Source organism: Camellia sinensis, chromosome 5 (assembly GCF_055761805.1).
Source record: "Camellia sinensis isolate YWXY chromosome 5, ASM5576180v1, whole genome shotgun sequence".
Taxonomy (NCBI): domain Eukaryota; kingdom Viridiplantae; phylum Streptophyta; class Magnoliopsida; order Ericales; family Theaceae; genus Camellia; species Camellia sinensis.
The window spans coordinates 199,304,433-199,331,189 of record NC_138965.1 but is presented as its reverse complement, the minus strand read 5'-3'; the positions used below and the strand labels follow the sequence as shown (position 1 = coordinate 199,331,189).

At 34.2% G+C, this 26,757-nt stretch overlaps 1 protein-coding gene and 1 long non-coding RNA gene across 2 annotated transcripts; both read right to left on the bottom strand.

Annotated features, from left to right (window-relative positions):
* Window positions 1-1,712: 1,712 nt before the first annotated feature.
* On the bottom strand, window positions 1,713-13,034 carry LOC114261713 (uncharacterized). Its single transcript, XM_082871107.1, has 9 exons — window positions 12,770-13,034; window positions 8,587-8,707; window positions 8,410-8,477; window positions 8,236-8,295; window positions 7,978-8,136; window positions 7,417-7,563; window positions 2,774-2,988; window positions 2,055-2,163; window positions 1,713-1,985 (listed from the first exon to the last, which is right to left on the bottom strand). The coding sequence occupies exons 1-9, from the start codon at window positions 12,917-12,919 to the stop codon at window positions 1,905-1,907; spliced, it is 1,110 nt and encodes a 369-aa protein (XP_082727233.1). The 5' UTR covers window positions 12,920-13,034; the 3' UTR covers window positions 1,713-1,904.
* Window positions 13,035-17,577: 4,543 nt separating this feature from the next.
* Window positions 17,578-20,567, bottom strand: LOC145791123 (uncharacterized). Its single transcript, XR_014330841.1, has 2 exons — window positions 20,127-20,567; window positions 17,578-17,903 (listed from the first exon to the last, which is right to left on the bottom strand). It is a non-coding gene; the product is annotated as an uncharacterized LOC145791123 (long non-coding RNA).
* Window positions 20,568-26,757: the final 6,190 nt, after the last annotated feature.

The following is a 26,757-nucleotide window of genomic DNA, read 5'->3' as shown; positions in this document are numbered from 1 at the left end:
TTACATAGAACCTACAACATTATTAATCTAATCTCATCCCCTATAAAACTAAACAAAAATGACTAAAGCATGCTATGTTTTAAATTTATTTGTTTCATGTTTTAATGTACTTTTAATTACTTAACTAAATTATTTATAATTTAATAATAATAAACATATTAAGATAAGAAAACATAAAATTTTAAAAATGAATACAATTTAAGAAGGAAGAAATTCATGCCAAAATTAAATTAAATAAAAAATAACATTTAAAATAATCTCATGGTTTGTGAGTCCCCATCACACACAGGACCCATTCATGTGAATATTTTTCTTCCATTGTTTTTCACTCACAAGTCAAGCTTGTGAAGTTTTATATTTTTAATACCATCACGTTGTCATTATTAAAATTTAATACAATTTATTTATTTTTTAATAATTATTGAACTTTTAAAAATATTTTTTCTAATTTAAATTTTAATGAAAAGAATAAAAAGTGGGGCAGAAGTTTGGACAGAAAATATAATTTGACAATCCCAATCGACTTAATAGTTGTAGTTTGTTATGAGTAGTTTTTGTCTCTCTTGTTAATTTTGGGAAGTTATAATTTTAGCTAAAAAATTACTTTTTTATTTTTTATTTTTAACACATTTTCTTAAAAAATTAAAAATTCACCAAAAAGTTAAATTTATTGCCAACAAATACAATAATACTTATCAAAAAAATGGCTAATATATCTCTAGGTGGACATTAGTCGGTTGGGCTTGCACCACCTAATTAAAAAATTTGTGTCAGTCCAAACTTGACCCAACCCAAACATCAAGTCTGTTTTGAAAAGTTGAAAAAAAAAAAAAAAGTTAATTTTTTTACTTTTTTTTAGAAAGGTATAAAAAAAATTAGGGAGATGATGTAACCAAATAAACCAATAAACTGTGCTTTTTCCTAATTGCCAAAATAAGCATTGGGACAGTTCAAAACTGGTCCTATGGATCATTTATTTATTAAAAAATCTTACTTTAATTTTTAGTGATAAATTTATCACTATAAAAATATTTTTTAAAAATACAATTCAACTACTTATACTTTCACATCATATTTCAATACAAACTAACATATAAAATAAAAATTAATCAAAACTATCAACTAAAAATCAAAATATCCCAACCATTTGTCACAATGAACATTCCACAAACATAAAACATATCCAAAAAATCTCAAAATGCTCTCATTATCAAAATAAGAATCACATACAATAGAAGAAAAAAAAATAACCATGACTTACGAGTAAATAAGTCCAATCAATAAGATATACTAGTAAATATCCATTAGTTAGCTTATTTGTATTAGTCTCATAAGCTGTAAATATTTAAGTAAAATTGGTACCAAACACTTAGACATAGGGTTACAACTAAAAAAAGAAAAAAAACCTAAAAACAAAAAAAGGGTTACAAACATCCCTAGTAAACTTCACCAAACAGGGTCAATATAACAAAGGTTGAACTAACCAATTCAAGCACCAGAGCACATAGAGCATGCAATTGATCATTTAGTTCGTAAACAAGCACAAACCATGGCAAATCTCTAGCTTCCTACAAGGCTTGCATAAAAATGCAGCTCAACAAAACAGGTGTACCACGGAACCAATCCCCAATTCAAGCTTACCACAGAATGCAGATACTTTGTTTATAATATTTTGGTTAAATAGGAAGAAAACAATAAAAGTATGACACATGTAGTCAAAACATAAACTATATATATATATATATATATTTTTCTTATTTTCCTTTATATTTGAAAATAGAATCTCACTTTTTACCACACTTAAGTTATCATGACCAACAAAAAAGGGTAGCCACCCACAAAACATTGTGAATCAAGATAAAAAACAAATGTTTCATTGCATCACATGAATGAAATGATCTGATTTAAGCTTCCATGTTGGTCTTTCTGGCTATATCTTGAACAAAATTTCCAAGCAGCTTCTGATCAAAAATCATATTGGGTACCTGCAACAAAACCAGGACTTATAAGCACCACAGCATGCAGAGAGAGAGAGAGAGAGTAAAGAATCTGACCTTGTTTCCAAAGAAAATTTTTGTGTTGTTAGAAATTGCTTCAATGAATTTGAGCTCCAAATATTGGGGAGTAAGCTTCAACATGTTTGCCTCTGCTTCTTTCAATGCTCTGAAAATGTATACCATGCAACTTCTTAAGTTATCCTTGGGGCCTTGGGGGTTTAAGTGGTTCGATTTCAGTCAAGGTTGAAGGAAAATTTAGCACTAAACTGAACCCAACCCAACCCTTTGGTTTGTTAATTGAGGAACCAAAACCGATGACATACTATGGTTTGGTTTTATCAGTTTGTTGGTTTAGTGTAAATGACGGATTCAAGCAAACTTTAAGAACTTTATAAAAATCTATGGAATCCTACATTGGGAATAAATGAAAAGAGATGGATGGAGAAGCTCTATAAATATCTCCCTTCCTAACTTTTATTGTAAAATGTGTACAATTGGTTATTTATCTTCTAATATTTTAAAAAAAATAGAATATAAAAATTATTAAAATATATTATTTCAGCCGGTTTGGTTCATATCAGTTTTAAATTTTTTCAAAACCAAAACAGACGATATGTTGAAAACCCAAATTTCAACTGGTTTCAGACGGTTGGTTTAGTTTTATCCGTTTTTTTTTACAGCCCTAGTTACCCTCATTAATGAATTACAAGAACTCCACTTTAGAGAAAAAGAATATATAATTATGTGTATAAAAGATAGGGTAGATTAATATGCACCTATAGAAATCAGCATCAGCCAAGCTCTTCTCACGAGCTTTGTACATTTCATTTGAAATTTCCTCTTGCCTCCTCGCGCTCTCTTTCTCCATCAATTTCTGTTCCATCTGGATCAAGCTAACTTGTGCATTCTTCTCAGCTTCACTTATAGCTATCTTCTTTTTTGTCTCAGCCTCTTTCTCAACTACTCTCTGTCTCTCTATTGCAATCAAAACCTACACAAAGACATTCCTCGCCAATATAAATTAATGCAAACGAACTTACAATGCACAAAAAAATCCAGCACCATAACACAAAAAAATAACAACTAGTCCACATAGTCAGAGAATCCAATCATTATTTTGGGATAGAGAAAAAATTTCAAAAATGTACATCCAAGTAGTACAAATTAATTTCATGGGGAGTACTAAAGTTTTGTATTTATAAAGAAAGAATTACAAATTGAAGAATAAGAAACTCACATTTACTAGAAAAGAAACATTTATAACCTCTAACACAAATGAGAGATAAAAGTTCCACATTTTTTATAAATCTCATTCAATTTCAAGTACATTTTACAATATCTTATCTAAGAAGTACATTTTACAATCTCTTTCTCAACTACTCTCTGTCTCTCTATTGCAATCAAAACCTACACAAAGACATTCCTCGCCAATATAAATTAATGCAAACGAACTTACAATGCACAAAAAAATCCAGCACCATAACACAAAAAAATAACAACTAGTCCACATAGTCAGAGAATCCAATCATTATTTTGGGATAGAGAAAAAATTTCAAAAATGTACATCCAAGTAGTACAAATTAATTTCATGGGGAGTACTAAAGTTTTGTATTTATAAAGAAAGAATTACAAATTGAAGAATAAGAAACTCACATTTACTAGAAAAGAAACATTTATAACCTCTAACACAAATGAGAGATAAAAGTTCCACATTTTTTATAAATCTCATTCAATTTCAAGTACATTTTACAATATCTTATCTAAGAATATTATATATTACGTAATGTATATGCGAGTCCACAACAAGTCTCCGTACCCATATCCTATTTTGGATCGTATCCCAATATATTAAGATTTAAGTGGACACACACCTGTACCCGATATTCATACACGAGTCCATGTAACATAGCTTTTAGTATTTACAAATTTGATAATATCATAAAATTCCGTCAATAGCTCTAATAGTGACTTAACAGAGGGGAGGAATGTGTATATTTTCACAAAAAAGAAATGTGACAGGGACAGAAAAGGAATTGGATGAGGATTTTCTTGTATTTTCTTATTTGGTATTAAAAGGATTTTATTATTTTAATTAGTATTTAAATTAGGAAGTTTTTATTTTATTTAGTATTTAAATAGTTTGGTTAGGAAGTTTTTAATTTGGAAACTTTTAGTTTAGGGTTTTTGGTTTGCCTATTTATAAGTCATTATGTAGGAGGTTTCCTCAGCTTCGAATGAATAAAAATTGAGAGTTTAATTTTTAAGTATTTTGAGTTGTAGGGTTTATTTTATTCTTATGTTTCATTTTTCTTCAGTGCTCTTGTTTCTTAGTTCACCTTGTCCTACATCAAGATGATAGTGTGATTTCAAAGATCTCAAAGGAGGTCCCCATAATTTTCAACAAAGTTTTAAAAGGTTTTAGTGAGGCTTGCCTTGATGCTTGCCTCAAGGCAAGGCTAAGGCAAAACGTCTCGAGGCTTTGATTTTGAGGCTTTACTCCCCAAAGGCTTGCACACACAGTCAGAAACATGCGCCTTAGGTGCGTTTTGTATGCCTTTTATGCATAAGCATGTGAGGAATGCGTATATTTGTCTTAGGTTCTTGTTAAACTTAGTCTAGTAGATGATTTAAGCATAAAAAAGTAAAAAATAAAAAGGAACCCTTTTTGCAACTATATTCTATATGAAAAATAAAGTAAATGACCAATCAAGAAAAAAAAAACAAAGGGGGTTTTTGGGAAGTGAAATTTTAGCCTAATTTAGGCTAAAATCTACAAAAAAAAAAAAAACAACAACAACAACAAACAACAACAAACAAACAAACAAAATAGACTAAAATAGCTAATAAGACAAAACATCACATCAAACCCATAATCATTTCACTTTTTCTCTTACAAAATCGCATTCAACTACAAAAAAAATCCAATCATCTTCCCAAACATACAAATTTTAGCCTATTAAAATAATCAAAAACTAAAATAGGAACTTCCCAAACAGCCACAAAGTTATGCTCAATGAGAAACTCTATCACTAAAGCTAAGAATACCAATTTCAATTTTAATAACAGAAATGATAAATCCCTCTAATTTGGGAGTTCTAAAAGAGCACTAATGACGTGGAAAATCAAAAATAAAAACCAAGGCCAAAAGATCACATCACATAAGACCTACACACCAATTAGAGCTATTACAGCTCTTAATTTAGAGCTCCCAATCTTTTTTCTTTTAATAAAGCAAAGCTTCCTTCTCTGCAATGAACCTTGAGTAAAAAAATATTTACACCTTTATATTTAATTTTGATTTATTTATTATTGTTTTAAAATATTTAAATTATTTACTAAATATAAAAATTCAGAATTTGAAATGCTTACACCTCAATGCCTCAAGACTTACGCATCACTTCATAAGGGGTAAAACGCCTCACGTTATGCATCCGCCTTTAAAAACTTTAATTGTCAGAAACCTCAAGTGAGGTCCGTGTAATTTGTCCATTGATTTAGATATTATTGTTCTCATAAACAAATGTCTTCAATTCTTACTAACCTCATACACGACCCAATCAGTCACACATTTTCTTCTAAAGTTCGGAGTAGCATTTTATCTTTTCATTAACCTGGGGATGTAATCGGTTTGGGATGGTCGGTGTTTAGGTGAAATTTTATACCAAACCAATAATGTTGGTTCTAGGGATGGCAATTTGAAACCGGCCCGACGGGGACCTGATCTCCCGATCCCGATTTGAACAGTTTTTCCCCGAAAAATACCCCCGACAGGGAGGGGATGGTATTTAAAAATTAATCTCCAATCAATTTCGGGCCGAGGACGGTGATAAATGCCCAATCCCCGGCCCCACTCCATTTGTCTCCGACTTAATATATATATATATATAAAAAATATACTTTTTATATATTGTTTCTGTCTTTCTCTCTCTCTCTTTCATTTCATATCTGCACACTCTCTCTCTTCCCTCTATTCTCTCTCTCGTTCTCATCCTCACCGCCTCTCATCTCTCTCTCACTCTCGTACCTCTCTCCCTCAGCGCCACCGCCTTTGTCGCCTTACACCGCCGTAGCCACCGTCGTTCGTCGTAGCCACCGTCGTCCGTCGTCGTCTACCTTCGTCGCAATCACCATCGCCGATCGCAACCACTGTGGTCCACCTTCGTCGCAGTCACCATCGCCGATCGCAGCCTCCGTCGTTCACCTTCGTCGCAGTCACCATCGCCGACTCAGATCTATGTTGATTGATGATGCACACTCAGATCTGTCTCTATTTGTCTTTCTTTTTTTTTTTGGTAGTTGATGCGTAGTGTTGATAATGATTTTGTTGTTGATAATTTTATCTCCACTTCTTATTGATGATTTTTTTTGATGATGTTCTTGATGATTTTGTTGATGTTAAAAGTTGATGATGTTGAAACAGATTTGGGCGGAGAATTTTCGGGGTTGGGGAAACCCAACCCCTGTTAGGGGGCGGGGATGGGGGCGGTGACAGGTTCCCCGTCGGGGGCCGGGGGCCGAGGAATTATATACTATCGGGGATCGGGGACGGGGAGTGTGATCCCCGGCCCCGCCCCGTTGCCATTCCTAGTCGGTTCTATTATATTAAGAACCGATACCGACCAAATTTTTCACTAAACCGCACCAATTCAAATGGTTCGGCTTGGTATGGTTTTCGGTTTACGACCTTTCAAATTTGAGTGACTTCTTAAATTTGTACTATAATAAATAATTTATATGAAAATATTGAATTAACCATTTGTACATTACTTCAATATCCAATCCAGCCATTCACAAAAATACAAACAAAAGAATTAATAAATACAAAGTGTTTAAGCTTTTACTGAAGTAGAATTAGAAACAAAATATAATCTAAAAACCCAAATTTTGACACCAAAGCAAAACCAAAGTTTAAATCCATCATCCCATAAGACTAAATCACAAATTTATTAAGTAGAGTTAAAATAAAAAATTGAAAATAACATAAACATCTGATATAACTATATAAGCATAGTAGTAGCAAAACTTGACCTAAGCACATATGAGTAGCAAACTAACAACTTATCATATTGCCAATATCTATTGTCAAACCTAGAATGTTTAAGAAAAAATAAACAATTAAGTGAATCAACTAAACTTTGTACACAACCAACTTCATTATATATTTAATATATATTATGTTTAATATGCGAAACTGTCATCAGTTTGTACACAAGGTGCCTAAGCCGGTACCGAACCGAAAACCAAAAAAAAATTAATTTTAAAGACCGCACAGACCGATTCATATTAAAAAAACCAACCAAATATAGCTGTTTTGGTTTGGTTCAACCGGTTTGATCAGTTTTTTCGATTTTTCTTACATCCCTACCTTAACCTATCATTGTTCAGTGAAAAAGGAATGAATGGAAAGAGATGATATTACCTTGGTGCGTTCCTCTTCCATCTGTTCAAAATTCCGTCTTATACTTTCGGGAATGGTAGGTTTTGTGACACGGACACTGATAATTTCAATACCTGGAGCATACCGTGTACAATCAGACTGAAGATCATCTTTCATTTTTTCATCAATCTGAAAAAATAAAATATATCTAAGAAAAAAAAACTCCCAATGGATAAGCTGAGGGTACCTTAAATAATATTTAAATTACTAGTGCATTTAATGATGAGTCCCATAGTTTACAATTTTCACGCATGTAATCTGTATCATTAAGCAAACAGAGGATAGAAACGGAGATGAAGGACCAAGAAATAATTTTCAAATCTCAAGATTACATTCAGGTAAGAACTACAAAATGCTCATTTGTTATGGAAACCACAACAACATAAGCATATAACACTTTGCAATCAGGTTACAGTGAGACTCACAATCCTCCCACAGGATTTTGAACATGGAAATAGATCATTGTGGGACCTTCAATAAATTAACATGATGTCATCTATCTGTGGGGGCTCTAAATGTGATAGTGCGTTCTTAGTTTCTTACCTGGTCAAACATATCGATATAAACTTGCTGAAGGGAATGAGCACTGCAGAACTGATTGATCTCATGATGAATCTTGTCATATATCCATGTGTTATCATACTGTACACCATAATCACGCAGTGTTTCATACACAAAGCCTTTACGAAGGCGGTTAACAACCTGCAGGTGCATTCAAATAAAACATTTACATATAACAAATGAACCCTTGCAACAAAAACCAACTGTATTGTTAGAGAGCACAAAATCACAAAGGCTTGCCTCTATTTTCTCAAAGTTGATCATAACACCACCTTTTGTACCACACGGGATATCCCTCACCTGCATTACATATATCAACACAGGTTTGAGCAATTATCCACGAAAACTATGATTCAAAGTTCAAAAATTAAAATGGAAACAGGGCACCCTTTATCATCACGGGAAAAGAATAACCAGATCTGTTTGAAGGGTCACTTGAATGGGCTCAAAGTGGGTTATCAAAGGCATTTTCAGATGAAAACCTAAAAAAAACCAAATCAGTGGAAGCAAGCAGCCCAAAATTAACATTCAAACAACTCTAAAATTCAATTTTCAAATGCTAATATAATATAATATTAATAAGGACCAAACCTGGATCTGTAATTGTTTTCAGAAGGGCACCTCCTCTCCAGTAAACCCCAACATGGCCTTCTGGAACTTGGTGTATAACAGATAAGCTATTTTTTAATGCTGACGATGACGGAACCAGAGCCTATAAATTTTACCATGGCAAGTCATGAACTCCTCTCAAGTTGAATGATTAGTGACACATACTATATTTCTAGTATAAGAGTATCTAGAAATCAAAGTAGCTATCAAAAAATAAGCATATAAAAAAATTAACCATATTAACAAAGCACCATCTTACAACTTTTACTTGATATTTTTGTCCTATAAAAATTTGAAGCTGTAGTTGGATTTTCAGGGTACAGTTTTACGTGCAATCTTCTAGTTCTAATAATGCTCATGTTATTTTGATTTATAGGAAAAATAGAAAATAATCTAATAGGCCATGTAATGCTCAGATTCTTTCACTTCAGAGATAAAATAAACAAACAAATAGATGGAGAGAAGCCACAAGGTCATATACAACATATGAATTCAACAAAAAAACATATATCAAAACCCAAGGAACAATACATTGAAAACCAAATGAAATTCGCATTGAAGCACAATTAACATGTTCATCCTAGAACTTGCACATCACGAGTATGCAATGCAATTATCATTACAATCAAATTATTGAATAGAACAGTTGTTAACAGGGAATCACATGGAAAACTACTCGAGTTTGGTGAATTCAGGCATGCTTGAAGAGTCAAGCAAAATATTCATCTAAAATTTCTAGTATCAATTCTCCACCCCCCCCCCCCCCCCCCAAAAAAAAAAAAAAAAAAAAAATTAAGTTGCATGAATATTATCAAGGTAAATTCAATTTAGTAGGAGTTGATAAGTTCCAGAGAGTAAATAGCTGTAGTTGTTAGGTATGAGAGGTGGTCAATTGTTAACTTCTGGGAAGATGGTGAGCACTTCAATGACCAAGATCACCGGAGGAGAAGAAAACCAAAGGCAACCTTAGAGATAGAGAGGGTGGTAGTGAGAGACCTTAGACGGTTGAGTTGTACTTGTTGTGTTAAGTTATGCTTGTGTTGTGTGTTTCACTACATGTATGGATACCCTTTTATAAATTTCCGGAGTATTGGAGCCCAAGCCACATATAGATAGGTGACAAGTTCTCCTTAAATTGACCGAATAGTGGTATAGGCCTATTGTTGCATCTGATGATTCAAACCTCAGGGGGGTTGCATCATGGAAGCCACAAAGCTTAGTTGCACGAAGCGGGAGCGGGGACGGGAGCGAGGAAGCGTGAGCCAATAGAAGTTTCTTAAGTTGGGAACATCTCGAGGAGCGGTAATATATATATATATATATATTTTAATACATATTAGAAGTTTTTTTATAAATATTTTTATTTTAATACACATTAAATATTTTATTTATTTATTTATTTATTATATTTTTTAAATAATGTATTATTGTTAATTTATTTTTTTATTTTTAATTGATATATATTATAAATAAAAAATTATAATAAATTATGTTAAAATAAACAAAAAGAAAAATTATATATTTTATTTTATAATTTTTTTATTCTATATGTTAATGTTTAGGATATTGAGAATATTAAAAATATAAAAATAAATAAATAAAAGATGTAAAATGATTTTTTTATTACTAAAAACAAAAAAAGGTAAAAAAAATAAAATAAAGAATAAAAGAGGGAGAGAGAGACAGCAACGAAGAGGGAAGAGTGAGGAGTCGAATAGAGGGGAGGAACAAGAGAGACGAACAGAGAGAAAAAGAAGACACAAAGACGAAGATGGACACAAAGAGAAAGAGAGAGAGAGATACGAAGGACGAAGGAGACAACGACGAAGAGCATCGAATAGAGGGAGAGAGAGAGTCGAAGAAGATAAACAGGTTCGACTTCGACGATGAACAGAGGGAGAGAGATAGTCGAACACACATAGATTGGAAGAACATACCTTGATCTAGTCTCGATTAGGGCTTCAACAGGTTTTTCCCCTTTCCCTTTCTCTTTCTCTGTCTTCAATGGGTTAAGGCTTCTCTCTGTCTGGGTTTCTGAGTTGTTTTATTTCCACCAATGATCCCATCTTGGACAAGATCGCGTTTCTCTCTCTACAGAAACGCGATTCTTACACGTTTCTTTCTAAGAAACGCGAAATCGCGTTTCTTACGAAGATTCGTCACCTGGTTGCACGATTCCTGCAACTAAGCTACAAAGTCCCAATGACTTTCCTCTAACAACTAGTTTTCTCAAACTGCCTTACCATGGACTATAACCCACACCATAGTTCTGGTCAGCTCACATAAGGGACTTAAATTTCGAAACTTCATCTTTGAGGCGCCATGTATCTCTACTAAACTTTGATTCTCTAGATTTCCATTTGGGTGGGCCCACTAGTGAATTTTGGTAAGCCCACAGGTGGGTTTGATATATAGTCCAAAACTAGACCCTATTTGGACGATCAACCTATGTGGGTGATTACCAGTTACAAGACTACCTACCACCAAAGTTGGTCGACCAAGATGACCAAATGGACAGTACCTCTTCAAAGCATTCCCAGTCCTAGCCTTGTCCAAAACAATCTTGGTGTGACAAAACTCTTTCATATCACGTCAAGCTTCCAAGGTTCTAGGGTTTTGTGCAATGTGTTCTGTCTAAGGTGCAACTTAGGTAGTTATAAAATTAACATGTGCTAGTGCTAACTCCTAAAACTAACAAAACGCCACCACTGCTTTCATAAGACAATTATTAAACTTTGTTATTCCCTTATTTTGAAGCTTGTCAAATTTCAGTGTTTCCCACAAAAAACATTGATTTGAAATAAACAATTTGGATAATTGCTTCTATAAAGGGGTTTTCTAGGGATTTTGCAATCCCCTAAACTTTTTTCCAGATAAATTAAAACTCCTATTTTATTGCATATATAAATTAGAAATTGATTTAAGTGATTAGTGAGGAGTTGAAAGTTACGAGGATAGAAGAAAGAAATTTTATTCACAAAAAACTATTCCACTTAAGTCATGTTTGTTTGGGTGGACATGAGCTTGGGATTGGACTAATAGTCCAATAAAATTATTAATCCGATATTTAGTTAAACAATTGAAGTACGGACTAATTATTTTAAACTTGACTATTAGTTAAGATAGGATACATAATCCAACGGATTCGTAGTCCTAGGACTATTAGTCATGGGAATGCTAATCCAGTCCACCCAAACAAACATAGCCATAATTCTTTGGAATAACTTCTAGCAACTTGCCACAATTAATTAAATTTAAATCTCTACCTTTCTCTCCCAAAACTTCTTCATACCATCTCTCTAATCCATAGAGTATCCATCATGTGAATGCCCATGACAACCCTCTAGTATAACTATGTTACATGGACTCGGGTATAGGTGTCCGGTACGGTACAAGTGTGTATCTAGCGGTCAGACCCATCAAGTCTCAAATTTAATGATACACAACAAAAAAAAGTCATTTTTTATTTTTAATCTATTAGAGAATCTCCAAATCCTTTACTTTTTCTTTCATCAAATTTAATTTTGACGAACAAGTACTCAAAAATCATCTCCAATCCTTTCATCAAAGGTTCATGAAATCAAGGAAGAGTCATTTTTTCATCAAATTGAGAAAAAATTAAGAAGATGAAGCATTGGAGATGATTTTTTTTTGTCAAATTTAATGAAAAAGGAAATTTGGGATAAGAAGAGAATTTTAAAAAAGGTTTTGATGAAAACATTGGAGCAGTTCACATCAAATTAGATGAAAAAATTGATCAAGAATTGGAGATGATCTTATGTGATGATGTATATCTAACATACAGTGTCAAAAAGATGTTTTTATAGCAATTATATAACAATAGATACATATAAGATGGTATTAAATACAAATATATAAGAAATATCCGATGCAACATATCGACACCCTTGTCCTAGTGTTGAGTGTCGACTGTCTAACACGGATATTTGATTAACTTGAAGAGAGTCATGTAAAATAGAGTAAACATATTGGAAGCACAATACTTTAAACCCTAGAATGCGTGTAGGAAGAACAAGCCATTATTGAATTAAATTTTAGAGTAATATTGGGGATAAGGTAACATATAGAATTATATTTATGTGCCTGTGTGTGTAAGATATATATATATATATATATAAGGATCGAAATGGTGATAAGAAAATACCAAACAGGATATGATGATGAAGGACAAGAACACTGTGAAAATGGCGGAGAAACCCCCTCCTCCTCCGCCGCCGCCGCCTTGCTGTGGAGGAGGAGGAGGAGGAGGAGGAGGTGGTGGACTCGCCGCTCTCTGTTGCTGATGTGCGTCCATGGTTTGTAACAATGTTAGCAAGGCCTAGGGTTCTCTCCACCAGCACAATCCGATTGAAGGGTGTCACTGGGCTTCGGTGATTGTTTATTGGGTAGAGTAATTTATTTATATAAAAAATTTATATCGGATATCATAATTTATTTTATATCAATATTTAATAAACACAATTTTTTACAGAAATGAAATACTCAACAAATGTGTTTGGTAACGTTTGCGTTTTCAGTTTATATTTACAAAAATTTTATAAACTGATTTTTGTTTATTTTTTATTTATTTTTAGAAAAACATAAACTACAAACGTGTTTGGTAATTGACAAATTGTTTAAAAAAATTTTAAAATATAAAAAAGAGTGAGAAATGGCAAGTGGTGGCAAGTGGCGGCGGAAGACGGTGGTGGAAGGTGGTGACGGTGGGTGGTGGGTAGCTAGTGGTGGTGGGTGGGTGGGTGAAGGTGGCGGGTGGTGGTGGCAAGTGGGTGGCGGATGGCGGGTGGTGGCAGGTAGGTGGCGGGTGGTGGTGGTGGGTGGTGGCTGGTAACGAGTGGGTGGTGGCAGGTGGGTGGTGGCAGGTGGGTGGCGGATGGTGGTGGCAGGGTAGGTGGCGGGTGGTGGCGGGTGGGTGACGGTAGGTAGTAGGGGTGAGCAGCGGATAGACCGATCCGCCAAAACCGACCGAACCGAACCAATCCGCCGTGTTTTGGACGGATGTGTGATGATGAGCGGATGGTTACGGATTAATTTTCTCCAATCCGCCAATCTGGCGGACAGATGGCGGATTTGAGATTCCTTTGGCCGCAACCGAACCGCCAAACCGCGAACACCCCTAGTAATTTATAAGACTTTGTGTTTTCAGTTTGTTTAAATATTCTGTTTGTGTTTTCAATTAAAAAAGAGTTTAAATATTTTGTTGAAAAAAAAGTTTTCAACTTGAATATCTTTTTTGAATTGAAAAAAATAAACGTATTATTTTTTTCATGATTTTGGTTGTTTGAATTATTTTTATATTTTAAGAACCACAGATTGTAATACTTTATATTGATGAGGCATGTTGTAATTGTAGTATGTGGATGAGACATGCAGTGATTGTGATATTCTAAAGTTTCAAACTTTCTTGCTTTGGATGAGACATGTAGTGATTGTAATATTTTTTTAAGTCATTAACTGTAATACTTTCTTCTTCTTTTTTTTTGTAAGGAAGTGCACAAGTTGAATTATGTTAAAAATTTATAAAATTTTAAACCGCCAAATCGATTCGCATCCATCCGCCAAACCACCAATCCGCTCAATTCACATCCGCCGGATTGGTGGACGGATGCAGATTGATTTTCTCTAATCCGCCAATCTAGCGAACGGATGGCGGATTGGAGGTTCTGTGGCCGCAACCGACCCGCGCCCACCCCTAGTAGGTAGGTGGGTGACGGTGGCAGATGGTGGGTGGTAGCAAGTGGGTAGTGGTAGTGGCGGTGGGTGGTGGGTGATGGTGGTAGGTGGGTGGCGGATGGCGGATGGCGGGTGGTGGCTGCTGGTAGCGGGTAAGTGGCGGGTGGTGGTGGCTGGTAGCGGGTGGTGGTGGGCGGGTGGGTGGGTGACGGTGGCGGGTGGTAGGTGGTAGCGAGTGGGTGGTGGTGGTGGTGGTGGTGGTGGTGGCTGGTGGTGGCGGGTGGGTGGCGAGTGGGTGGTGGTGGTGGTGGTGGTGAGTGGTTGGTGGTGGTGGCGGGTGGGTGGCAGGTGGCTGGTAGTAGTGGGTGGCAAGTGGCTAGTGGTGGATGGTGGTGACAGGTGGTTGGTGAGTGGTGATGGCAAGTAGGTGGCGGTTGGTGGTGGCAGGCAGGTGGTGGTGGCAAGTGGTGGTGGGAGTGGTTGGTGGGTGGTGGAGGCGGAAGACGGTGGTGGAAAATGGTAGCGGATGGTGGCTAGTGTTGTATGGTAAAAAAATAAAAAATAAAAAACTCAAAACTCAAAACGGAAACACATTTTTTGTGTTTTCATTTTTGGGTCAAATTTATAAACTGAGACCACTGATTTATAAATCAAAAATTTTACCAAACAAATTTTTATTTGAATTTTTAAAATTTTTATAAATATAAAAAGAAAATTAAAAACGTAAGTGTTACCTAACGACACCTATATTTAACAATTCAAATGTAGATTTCATGATAAGTCCACGTGGACCCAACAAAACCATCCTATTGAGTTTCTCAACGGGAAAGAATCCTCTCTTTAAGGAATTTATCACTTTTTTAGGCCAAGTTTGGGTACTTTTAAAAAAGTCAAAAAGTTAAAAAGTTACTCAAAAAGTTAAAAATTAACACTATTCACCAAAAGTCAACAATTACGGCTGCACAACTCCCAATTTAAATTTTTCCCTACAAATCAATTTTTACAATTTTTTATTACACATTTTTCAATAAAAAGTCAAAAAGTTAACCCAAACATCCATATTTTCAACCTCAATTTTTTAGTCCAAAAAGACAAAAAGTACACTTTTTTAATCTTCCCAAACTTGACCTTAATTTGAAAACTTTTGTCCTCAAAATTTTAATTTTATTATAATATAGTCCCCTCGTTACTTACAGTTAAAGAGTTGAAATGAAAAAAATCAATATTTAAAATTATAGAGATCATATGGAATTCAAAATAAATTAGAGGAAATGATCCATCTAGTTTGTTTCAAATTTGATTTTGATCTCTTTACTTTTGTATATGAATTTTTTTTAAATATTAACCATGCATAACGAAAGGATCACATTAAACTAAAATTAAAAGTACAATGATCAAATTATTCAAATTAAAATTATAAAGCCAAAATAAAATTTCACTCAACTAAGTAGCAACGGTGTAATTTACCTTTTAAACAATTACTTTAAACTTTATTAGAGCATCTCTAATTTTAACCTCTTTTCTTTTTATAAAAAAGTTTTAAAAAATCATATTCAATCCATTCATCAAATTAAGGAACCAATATTTTTTATTAATTTAGAATTTGATGAAAATTTGAAAAAATTAAGCATTGGAAATGATATTTTTTTTTTATCAAATATAATGAAAAATATATTTGAGATAAGAAGAAAAAAAATTAAATATTTTGATAGAAGGGTTAGAGCAATTTTTCAAATCAAACATTTTATTCAAATTTAAAATTGAATTAGATAAAAATTTTAATGAATGATTGAAGATGCTGGTAGCCACTAATTTTGTGTTTTACCTATATTCAGAGATTCAATAGTCCACAATAAGGCTAAAAACTATTAGTTCAAATTACAATTTTTTTACTCAAATATAAAAGTCTCTATTTTATTCGATTATTAATTCAATTCTAAAATTATGTCTGTCCAAATAAATATGACTATACTAGATTGAATTGGACTGGTTCAACTCGAACATTCGAACCCATCACAAATCTAATTGTGATGATTTATTAAATATCAATGTGTATATCATCTAAAAAAATATTATTGATTTAATAATTACAAGTTATAATCTTATTTTTTTATTTTTTATTTTTTATTTTTTTAATAAATATAATTAAATCAAGTTAATTAGATTATCAAAGTAGTCATAATAGGTTATTGGCTCTAACCACACTGTCACTCCATAGTTACGTTTAAATTGAATAAGACGCAACTGCATATGGCTATTTTGGGAAGTAGATTAAAAGTCATTTTTCAACTTTTAACTCATTTTCTTCTCTCACAAAAAAGTCAAAAAAAGTCAAAAAACAGTTTTTAATCATCTTCCCAAAACACCCCATGAATCCGGATTTTTTTAAGTGATTTTTCTAGAATAATCTTAGAATGATTTTTTATATGACTATAATTATATTTTACAAAAATTAAAGATACAATATCATTAATAATTATTTTTTTATAAAAATAAATATTAATCATACGAAAAATGACTCTAAAATTTTACTTTCAAAAAAATAGGAAATTACATTGACACGTCAGTATAAAATATTTATAAACAAGTGAAAATTATTATAAATATTAATAATTAAAATTATAAAAAAAATTATAGGGATAAATTACAAATACACTCCCTGAGATTTGTTTAAAATGTAAGTTGCAACTTGTAGTTCTCAAAATTAAATCCCGTCTCTTGAAATTTATAATTTCATAACAAATGATCTTCTTTATCAATAAATTTTCAAGTCAATTAATAATTTTTAATGATGTCATTTCAATTAATAATTTACCTAACTTTATTATTGCATACGAGAACGATTAAAAATTTTAGTTTTTCAATTAATTTTCTTAAATAAAAAAATTCTTACAAAGGGGTATTTGAAAAATTTCAAATCATAGGAAGCAATTCGTATTTTATGTAACCCCAAGGGGTGTATTTGTAATTTACCCCCTTAAAAAAAGAGAATTGCTATTTACACTTACCTTATTTCTTTAGACCCCACCACTCTTTTATTTTTTTAATTCTAGTTTTGTCCAAATATTAAATTTCATTTCTACCTTTATCTCTAACCTTCTAACCCTAATGTCCCTGTCACGATCCAAACCCGCCCCTAAAGGTTTAGCGTCGTAACTGGCCAGTAATCTGTGATTACCAAAGGTCTGCCTAACAGTAATAACAATTATACAATAAGAGGGGTCGGCGGAAGCCTGTAAATATTAAAACATAATGTCCAAAGAGTTATGAGGATTTAAATAAACAAACAACTTTTATATATATATATATATATATTTACTGATACACACATAAGTCCAAATCCAAGTCCAAATATATACATCAACACTTATGTCCAAAACACATCTAAGTACAAAATAAAAGACATGTTAGAAAAATAAATCTCAAGCCAAAACAAATTAGAAAACATTCACTTGACTTCATATAACATTCAAAAAGGGTATAATTAGATCACCTCAAAAAGCCTTGACAAAAATGGTTCGGAACCTCGCGGTGAGGCATAATAGGTTGGCTTGACAAAATAGATTCTGGTCGACGCCACTAACTTTGCTCCGGTGCCTAGCCACCTACATATATACAATAAACTGTGAGCTAAAACCCAGTGAATAACAAATATGTAAAGGGGTTAAGAATGAATGTCCTTCTAGTATTTAAATAGTCACTTGCATCAGTAGATCATTTATTCAATCAATTTCTCATATTTCATGTCATATTTGTTATATAGTAATCATTGTAGTCATGCGTGATGCATCCCATAGCAGAACAGTACAGTAAGTCTTAAAGGCAGAATAGTTAGTTGATGGCCATCAATATAGTAACAGTAGTTCAAAAGATTGGAACTGACAAAGATCTTTGTAACAATAGCAGTATCAGTAACAGTCAGTTGCTATGGATGCCACGAGTACAGGTCATAAAATAGGACAGACATTCATTCAGTAAACAATATCATTTCAGAAAGCAATACAGTTAATCATTCAAAAAATAATTATGATTGAACATAGCTTTATAACATTGTTACTCACAATGGGCTCCTTGAAACACGTGCTATAAGGCACTAAAAAAGCAGCGTTTGACCTAACCAAACAAATTTAAGCATAACGATTCAATTACATTCGTATCTTTCACCAATTCTATTTGATTCGGTGTTTACTTAGTCAATTACCATGCATCATTAATCAATCGGTTCTAATGTTTCATTTGTTCATTCTAATGCACTCATGAGATGCAAATGCACATGAAAAACACTTTAAAACCATGCCAACAGAGGCCCGGGAGGTGGAAAATAGAGCGAAAAACAAATCCGGGTCTATCCAAAGGGCCATATGTGCGGGGGCTCTGGCCACACGTGCGAGACCTCCACTTCACGTTCGCCCTGCAAGTGCGATTATTTTTGTAGCTGTGCGAAAACAGAGAAGGCTCTTCCGCACGTGCGGGTCTCCAGGCCCCACATGCGGTCTGTGTTCACTTTGCTGTCTGAAATCTGCTTGAGTTTTGGAGCTACATTTGGCAACCTCAAACTTCATTTCCAAGCAATTCAAGCCTCAAAAACATTCAAGAACACATTATATTTAACATATTAAGCTTTAAACCAAATTCATAACCTCAATTTGAGGCTCATATCCATGCAAAAAGTTCAAACTTTTAGAATTAAAATAAAATCATTATCTAGGCAAGCATTAGCTCCAATCTTGGATTTTCATGGAGTTTACCTCCTCAATTTTCAAAACTCATTCAAGAAGCTCAATGTATGATCATGAAGTTCAAAAAAATTTCCATGCATGGTGGAATTAATAGTTAATTCGTTATTTACTTCTCTATATATACTTGCATGTCTTAACTCTTAGTAATATGAGCAAAACCTCTAAGTGATCATCAATTCATCCTAATTTAATCTTAAATCTTAGAAGATGATGAATGTGCAAGTCTCAATTTCAAGAAAGTAGAGAGAAAATGCTTACCTTGCTTGTTGATTTGTGAGAATTCAAGACAACCCTCTACCTTCTTCCTAAGTTCTTCTCCTCTCCATTTCTTTCTTGTTGAATTCTCTCTCTCTCTCTCTCTCTCTCTCTCTCTCTCTCTCTCTCTCCCTACGTGTATGTGTAATGTATGACTCAACAAGACCCACTATCTTTCCTTATACCATTTAAATGGATGAATAGATGAGTAGGATTATAAGTTTCTATTAATAGTTAAATTAATTTAACTAAGGCTAATAAATCATTGCTAATTAAATTAAATTAATCCTTATCACAATATAATCTCAATTACACTAAATTAAAATAAATTCATGTGAATTAGGCTCTAATTCCTATCCTATTATTTAATTCTAACTTGTTAAAGGTAACGAATCAGACATGTTTAATTCACACCTCTACGTATCTGTTCACAATAACACATGGCACAAATCAATACGATGCATATAATACATGGTACATAATTCACAATTAACACATAATCACATGATCAACATTAATCACATAATTAACTTAATTAATTTACTCAATTAAGGAGGCGGTTGTCACAATCCCAAACCCTAACCCTAATTCTACTGGTCATCTCCATGACCTCTGGCAGTCTTTTTTGTCTCTCTCGGCTTGCCGTTCACTTTCGACCATCCTTTAACCTTCCCGTCACCTCCATCGCCGGTTGTTCATCATCTTTCACCTCTCTCAAAACCGTAACCCTAGACCTAGGGTTTTCAAACCCACAACCCATCACCAACAGAGCATGTATGACCCATAAGGCCCAAACAAACAAAGACTCAGTAAAACAGAGAGAGTGAGAGTTACCGATGAAAAGCAATCAAAACAATTTTGGCGCTGTATTCGATGATATTGAGGAACATTGGCAGGTCTCTGGCCTAAATTTCTATAGATTTGGAAGAAGAAGAAGTGAGAGAGAAATCTGGAAAAATGAACGAAGAAGAAAGGGTTACATCGTGATTGTGAGGGTGAGCAGCGACAAGGCTGTTTGTGATGGGGCTGCGAATAACGGAGTTTAGTCACGATGGCAAGGTGGGGGAAAAAACTAGTTCATGAGGGACGGCTGGGTCGTTGTTGTTAGAAAGAGAGTCGTCAGTGGAAGAGAATGGGCTAGCTGAAGGTAGCGAGATCGTCGAAGATGGAAGCTGAAGTCATCGAAAATGGAAGTTAAGGTGGTGGTTGCTGGTGGTGAAAAGGTGGATGGATTAAAAATTAATGTAGCGTTTGGTTTGTATTTAGAATTATGATTCGAGTGTGGGGTTTTATTTTGAGTCTGTGAGTTTTGGAATTATGATTTGAAAAAAGAAAATTTGTTTTGTTATGAGTTTTGAAAAGAGTTTTGAATTAAATATTGAATTTTTGAAATGAGTGTTGAGTTTGTGAAAAGTTATTTGATTATGAGTTTTGAAAAGAATTTTCAAAACTTATTCAAAAATTTATAACTCATAACTAAACACATAACTCAAAACTTTATTGAAAATTCTATTCAAAGTTCATAACTAAACTCTTTTTAAAATTCAATTCACAAAAAATAATTATTCAAAATAATTATTTTTTATTTAAAAAATTAAAAAATCCTAAAATATTTTTTATTTAAAATATTTAAAAATATATAATTCTTTTTTAACAAAAATATTCAGGTAATGTTTTAAAATTACTTTTGATTGTATATTTGGTAGGAATTTTTTTAAAATTATTTTTGTGAAAAATGTTTTTTTTTAATTTTTAAAAATTACTGTGACAAATTATTTTTTATTTTTTTGTTAATTATAAATAAATGTCCAAATAATGTGTCATTTTGGTCTCAAAAAAATATTTTCTATATTTAAAAAATATAAAAATGTAAATTTTTTTTTTTAGATAACAGGTGCTAATTGCTATAAAAAATTAAAAAAATAAACTATTCCGGTCAACCAGCCGGACATCCAGAGGATGTCTGGGGACACGGCCGGGTAGATTAAAAATTCAAAAACTCTCTAGTTTATCAAACATATTTTCAAAATGTATTTTGAAATTAATTTAAAATCATGATTTGAAAACTTTAATCAAATAGAGGGTTGATTATTAGTGTGGAATCATGATTTGAGAATCAAACCAAACACAGCCTAAAGTTAGGGTTTGAGGGATTGTTTGGGTTAAAAAAAAGAAAGGATATAATTGAAATTGAGGTGAGTGTTCCAATAAAAAATAAAAATGACACATTTAATTGGGTGTAGTTCAAAAAAGTGAAGGATCTAAATAAATTAGATAGACATAGCAGTCGTTCAAACAAAAAAAAAAAGCTCTACAAAATCGTCACCGTAGGTAGTGAATAGGTGTTCACGTGAAAAGCACACATAACATTAGAGTGGATCCATTAATATTATGCCTTGAAAACCTTTGCTGGTGTTTGAAGCAACGAATGTTCGAAGCCTTCGGAAAAAAGGTTGATTTTATTCCGAAGCCATCAAAATGTATCAATAAAATATAAATTTTGATTAGTTTAAAATTATATAATTTATAATTTTAAATAGGCTGAAAAAAAATAAATATATATATATATATATTATAAGAGTGTAAAAAAATTATTGTTCAAATTGTGAAATTAAATAAATAAATTTATGAAGAAATCAAATTATATACCAAGAACATATGCTGATAATTACAATTAAATTTCAACAGAAATACACAAAATAATAAAAGGGTAAAGAAACGAAACCGAAGCCTGCACGGAAGCAGTTTCCTTAAAACAGATTTCGTCGCCTCACGGGTCGAGTGCTTGAGGAATCCCGGCGTCTGTCTCCCAGGATACGACGGTCAAAACCAGCTACGGCAGAAACACTTTCTGTCTAGCTTAGCGAACAAGAACAGTGGCAGCACTCTCTCAATGTAGGAACTTTCTGGTAAACTGACTTGTAAAATGGAAACAAAAAATTTATATATTGAAACTTGACAGGAGGATCTCAATTTATACATGTATAAGGGAGAGAGGAAGAGCCTCCAGCCTTTATAACTGGTCATTAAAGCCCCATTAACCAAGATCCATAACCCTTTTCCAGAAAGATGAAAAGTTTGGATGCCTAATGGGATTCACACCCTTTAGCCAAGAAAAAGAATTTAAATACTCTTTAAAATCCTATTCATGAATCTAACATCGTGAGGTAATTTCTTGGCAATTTCTTATTCAAATCTCAATGATTTTTGGCCCACTTGGACCCAACACAATAGATAGTTGGGACCCACTTTAATATTTAATTAAAGTCACCACACTTTAATATTAAATTAAAGTCATCAAAAAATATTTTTTCCAACAATCCCCCACATGAATAAAAATTGACCGAAAGACTCAACAAACGGACACCGTTCATCAATAATGACTCGAAGAGAGAGTACAACGAACTAACCCCGACACCAGAGAAGGTAGCTTTTGGCTTTGAACCTCTCCTAGTGAAAACCTATCGAGTTTACTAGCTGATCAGTGAATAAGACATCTTGAACTGCTCTGCCGTTTATGTAAACTGAGACAATAGATCTCACACGGGAATTACTCCTACCACCATTCTGTTCTCACTGGTGTGCCCTGTGTGGCCTTGGACACTAGCCTGGTTCAGCGAGTGGTTTCAAAGAATCTTGGTCTGCCCAATTCTTCTAGAAGCGACCCCACTTCACACTCACATAGGTGACTCTACTTGAGTATCCTGCAATACTCAGCTCAACAGCTTAACACATTAGAGTCATTAAAAGCTCAGCTTAACCTCTACACTTGCAGGTATCACTGATAGAAGGAATGGTTTGAGGTTTAACCTCCTCAGTGACATATCACCGTTACACGCAATTAGGTTGTCCCATTGAACCTAGATCTTGGGATCTCCAGTCAACTAGGTTGGATTTCCATTCCGGTAACTTCCAAAGGCCTCAACCTCATTCCTTTTGACGACGTTTCGACTAACACTCGACTTAACCCTTTGGTTAGCGGATCCGCAAAGTTGTCCTTAGACTTTACATAGTCTAAAGAGACAACTCCATTTGAGAGTAGTTGTCGTATGGAATTATGTCTACGACGGATATGTCTAGACTTTCCATTATACATATTACTCTGTGCTCTACCAATTGCAGATTGACAATCACAATGAATACAAATAGCTGGCACAGGTTTAGACCAACGTGGAATATCTTCAATGAAATGGCGAAGCCATTCTGCTTCTTCCGTTGCTTTATCCAAAGCAATAAACTTTGATTCCATCGTTGATCTATATATACACGTTTGCTTGGAAGATTTCCAAGACACGGTTGCCCCACCAAGAGTGAACACATATCCACTAGTGGACTTTGAGTCCTTTATATTTGATATCCAATTCGCGTCACTATAGCCTTCAAGCACCGTTGGATATCGAGTATAATGCAGCCCATAATCCCGAGTGTAGTGTAAATACCTTAACACTCGCACAATGCCCTTCCAATGAGAAACATCAGGATTACTTGTGTATCTACTAAGCCTGCTAACCGAGTAAGCTATATCCGGCCTAGTACAACTCATCAGATACATTAAACTTCTAATTACCTAAGAATATTCTAACTGTGAGACACTTTCATTATTATTCTTGGTAAAATGTAGACTTAAGTCTACAGGTGTCGATGACACACTCGTATCTGATCCACTAAATTTCTCAAGTATCTTATCAACATAATGAGACGGAGAAAGTACAATTCCGCCAGAGATTCTGGTAATCTTAATTCCCAAAATAACATCTGCAATGCCCATATCCTTCATGTCAAACTTAGAGTTTAACAACTTCTTGGTAGTTTTGATCATTTCATCGTTAATACCTATAATGAGCATATTATCAACATATAGACACAAAATGACATAACCTCTGTTAGTGTCTTTGACATAAACACACATGTCACATTCGTTGAAAAGCCACTTGACAACATTACGTTGTCAAACTTCTTATGCCATTGTTTAGGCGCTTGCTTCAAACCATACAATGATTTGACAAGTTTACAGACTTTCTTGCTTTGTCCTGGAGTTGAAAACCCTTCAGGTTGCTCCATGTAGAGTTCTTCATTCAAATCCCCATTTAAGAAAGCTGTCTTTACATCCATCTGGTGTATCTCCAAATTGCGCAAAGCTGCTATCGCAATCACCATACGAATGGATGTTATCCTAGTTACAGGTGAGTACGTATCAAAGTAATCCAGGCCTTCTCGTTGCCTGTACCCTATGATAACGAGCCTCGCCTTATACTTGTCAATAGACCCATCGGCCTTCATCTTTCTTTTTAAAAATCCATTTGCAGCCTAAAGGCTTACAACCTGGAGGTAAATCTACCAACTCCCGGGTGTGGTTCTGTAAGATGGAGTCAATCTTACTTTTGATCGCTTCTTTCTATCAAGGACTCTCAGGAGAAGTCACAGCTTTGTGAAAAGTTTGAGGTTCGTTCTCAACCATAAAAGTCAAGAAGTCTAGATCAAAAGACTTGGACATCCTAGCCCTTTTACTCCTTCTAGGCTGATCATCACCTTGATTCTTAACTTGATCATCAAAATGATCATCATCACTAGCAAGCTCACCAAATTGCTCCAAAACCTCAGAACCCCTTCTTAGGTTCGGCAAAGTCTTCAAAGAAACATGCATTTCTTGACTCCATGATGGTATTCCTGTGAATGTCTGAAGTTTCAGACTTATGTACAAGAAATCGATATGCACTACTATTATGTGCATAACCAATGAATATACAATCTACGGATTTCGGGCCTATCCTAACCCGTTAGGGGTTAGGGTGTAGGAATCGCCACTATTACAAGACACCCCCACATTCATAAGAATTTATAAGAAGGCTTAACGCCTTTCCATAACTCATACGGGATCTTGTCCACTTCGCTTTAACACGAGTTTCACACTTGTGTTTCGTCAGAACAACTTTGTCGGACTCAAAAAACCATGCGAAAAACATGTTTACTGAGAAGAAACCTTGAGACAAGATTCTAACGAATGTCTGAAACATACAGGACTTCGTTTAAGGTTAGCTCTTTTCCTAAGGTTAACATCAGGACCACCTTTCCCTCAACAAATGAGGTAGTAGAGTTTCCCATAAACAACTTCTCACCTTTTGTAACCGGTTCGAAAGTTGTAAACAGCTCCTTCTCGGAGCAGATGTGGCGTGTAGCCCTAGTAAAACTAAAAGCCTCGCTACCACAGTTGTAGCACTTCCCAAAGAACCGATAACCAGGTTCCTGCGGCTTGTATGCCAGCTTCTTTGCAACACCACCCATTGGCCCCAGCTAAGAGCCCTTGTTCACGGGAGGCTTCTTCCTCATCCCAGAAGATTTGCCATGCTTAATGACATTTGCTTTCATTGAGGAGGTACTCCCTCATTTCTTTCTATTATCCTCCTCAATTTCAGAGTAAGATAATTAAGTCTTCTTTATAGAATTTATACAAAGTCTTTTGAACAAATCCTTGTGTCCCAATGATTATGAAACTCTCAAAATCATATCACAGTAAATACATTCCCAGAATGTCATCAACCGAATTAAACACCCAAATATATTTGGTCCAACCTATCACTCTGAAGCCAATAGTCTTACTATTAGGAAACACAAATCCAGTGTTCAATAGTCTACTATTCGGAACTTCATAACATGGCCAGTAGTCTTATCACTAGGAATCACTAATTTCTCAACATGTGGTCAGTAGACTTTCTACTAGTAGGAATCACAATGTCTTAACCTGTGATCAGTAGTCACTTTACTACTAAGAATCACAACGTCCTGACATAGGATCAATAGACTCTTTCATTACTAGGAATCATCATGTCTTGACATATGACCAGTAGCCTCTCCACTACTAGGAACCATGATGTCTTGACATGTGATCAGTAATCTGTTCACTACTAGGAACCACAATCTCATAATTGTGTAGCCAGTGGTCTAACACCTCCTAGGAACCACCAATTTTCTATCTCTGTGATCAGTGATCTTGTACTCACTAGGAGCCACCAATTTAAGAATATAAAAAATTCAAAAAATATTCACCCACTATAACAGGTTGTCTCAACTTTGCTTTCAAGCAAAGTCACATAGCAATCATAAATGCTATAAATAACACAAGGATACCATACTAATTGCCTCTGATCAAATCAGAGAAATTTTTAATGCAATCTTATGATTTCCTTAACCATACTTGATCTCTCAAGATCTTACTTTAAGAATCTCGCGAGGCTAAGGTTGTCAGGTGGAACAACATTTCTGTTTGTCACCTTTTGAAGCCATTTCTGAAACATCACAACAGAATTTCACTTCTGTGATTCCAGAAATTAAACTTAAGCCTTAGAAAATCCCTTAGAAGAAAAATTAATTGAAAAATTAGTCTCACCACAAAACCTAGAATCGAACATGGTCAAGAAAGTTCCCAGGAAGACTGGAGGGGTCACATCGGTCCCACTTAAAACCCAGT

Bases quoted from the DNA above. Each gene is read 5' to 3' on its own strand.
- LOC114261713 (XM_082871107.1), bottom strand. From the start codon at position 12,919: ATGGACGCACATCAGCAACAGAGAGCGGCGAGTCCACCACCTCCTCCT. The intron at 8,296-8,409 runs GTTATTCTTTTC...TATGTAATGCAG, and splicing joins TGACCCTTCAAACAGATCTG to GTGAGGGATATCCCGTGTGG. The intron at 2,989-7,416 runs GTAATATCATCT...GTCTTTGTGTAG, and splicing joins TGGAAGAGGAACGCACCAAG to GTTTTGATTGCAATAGAGAG.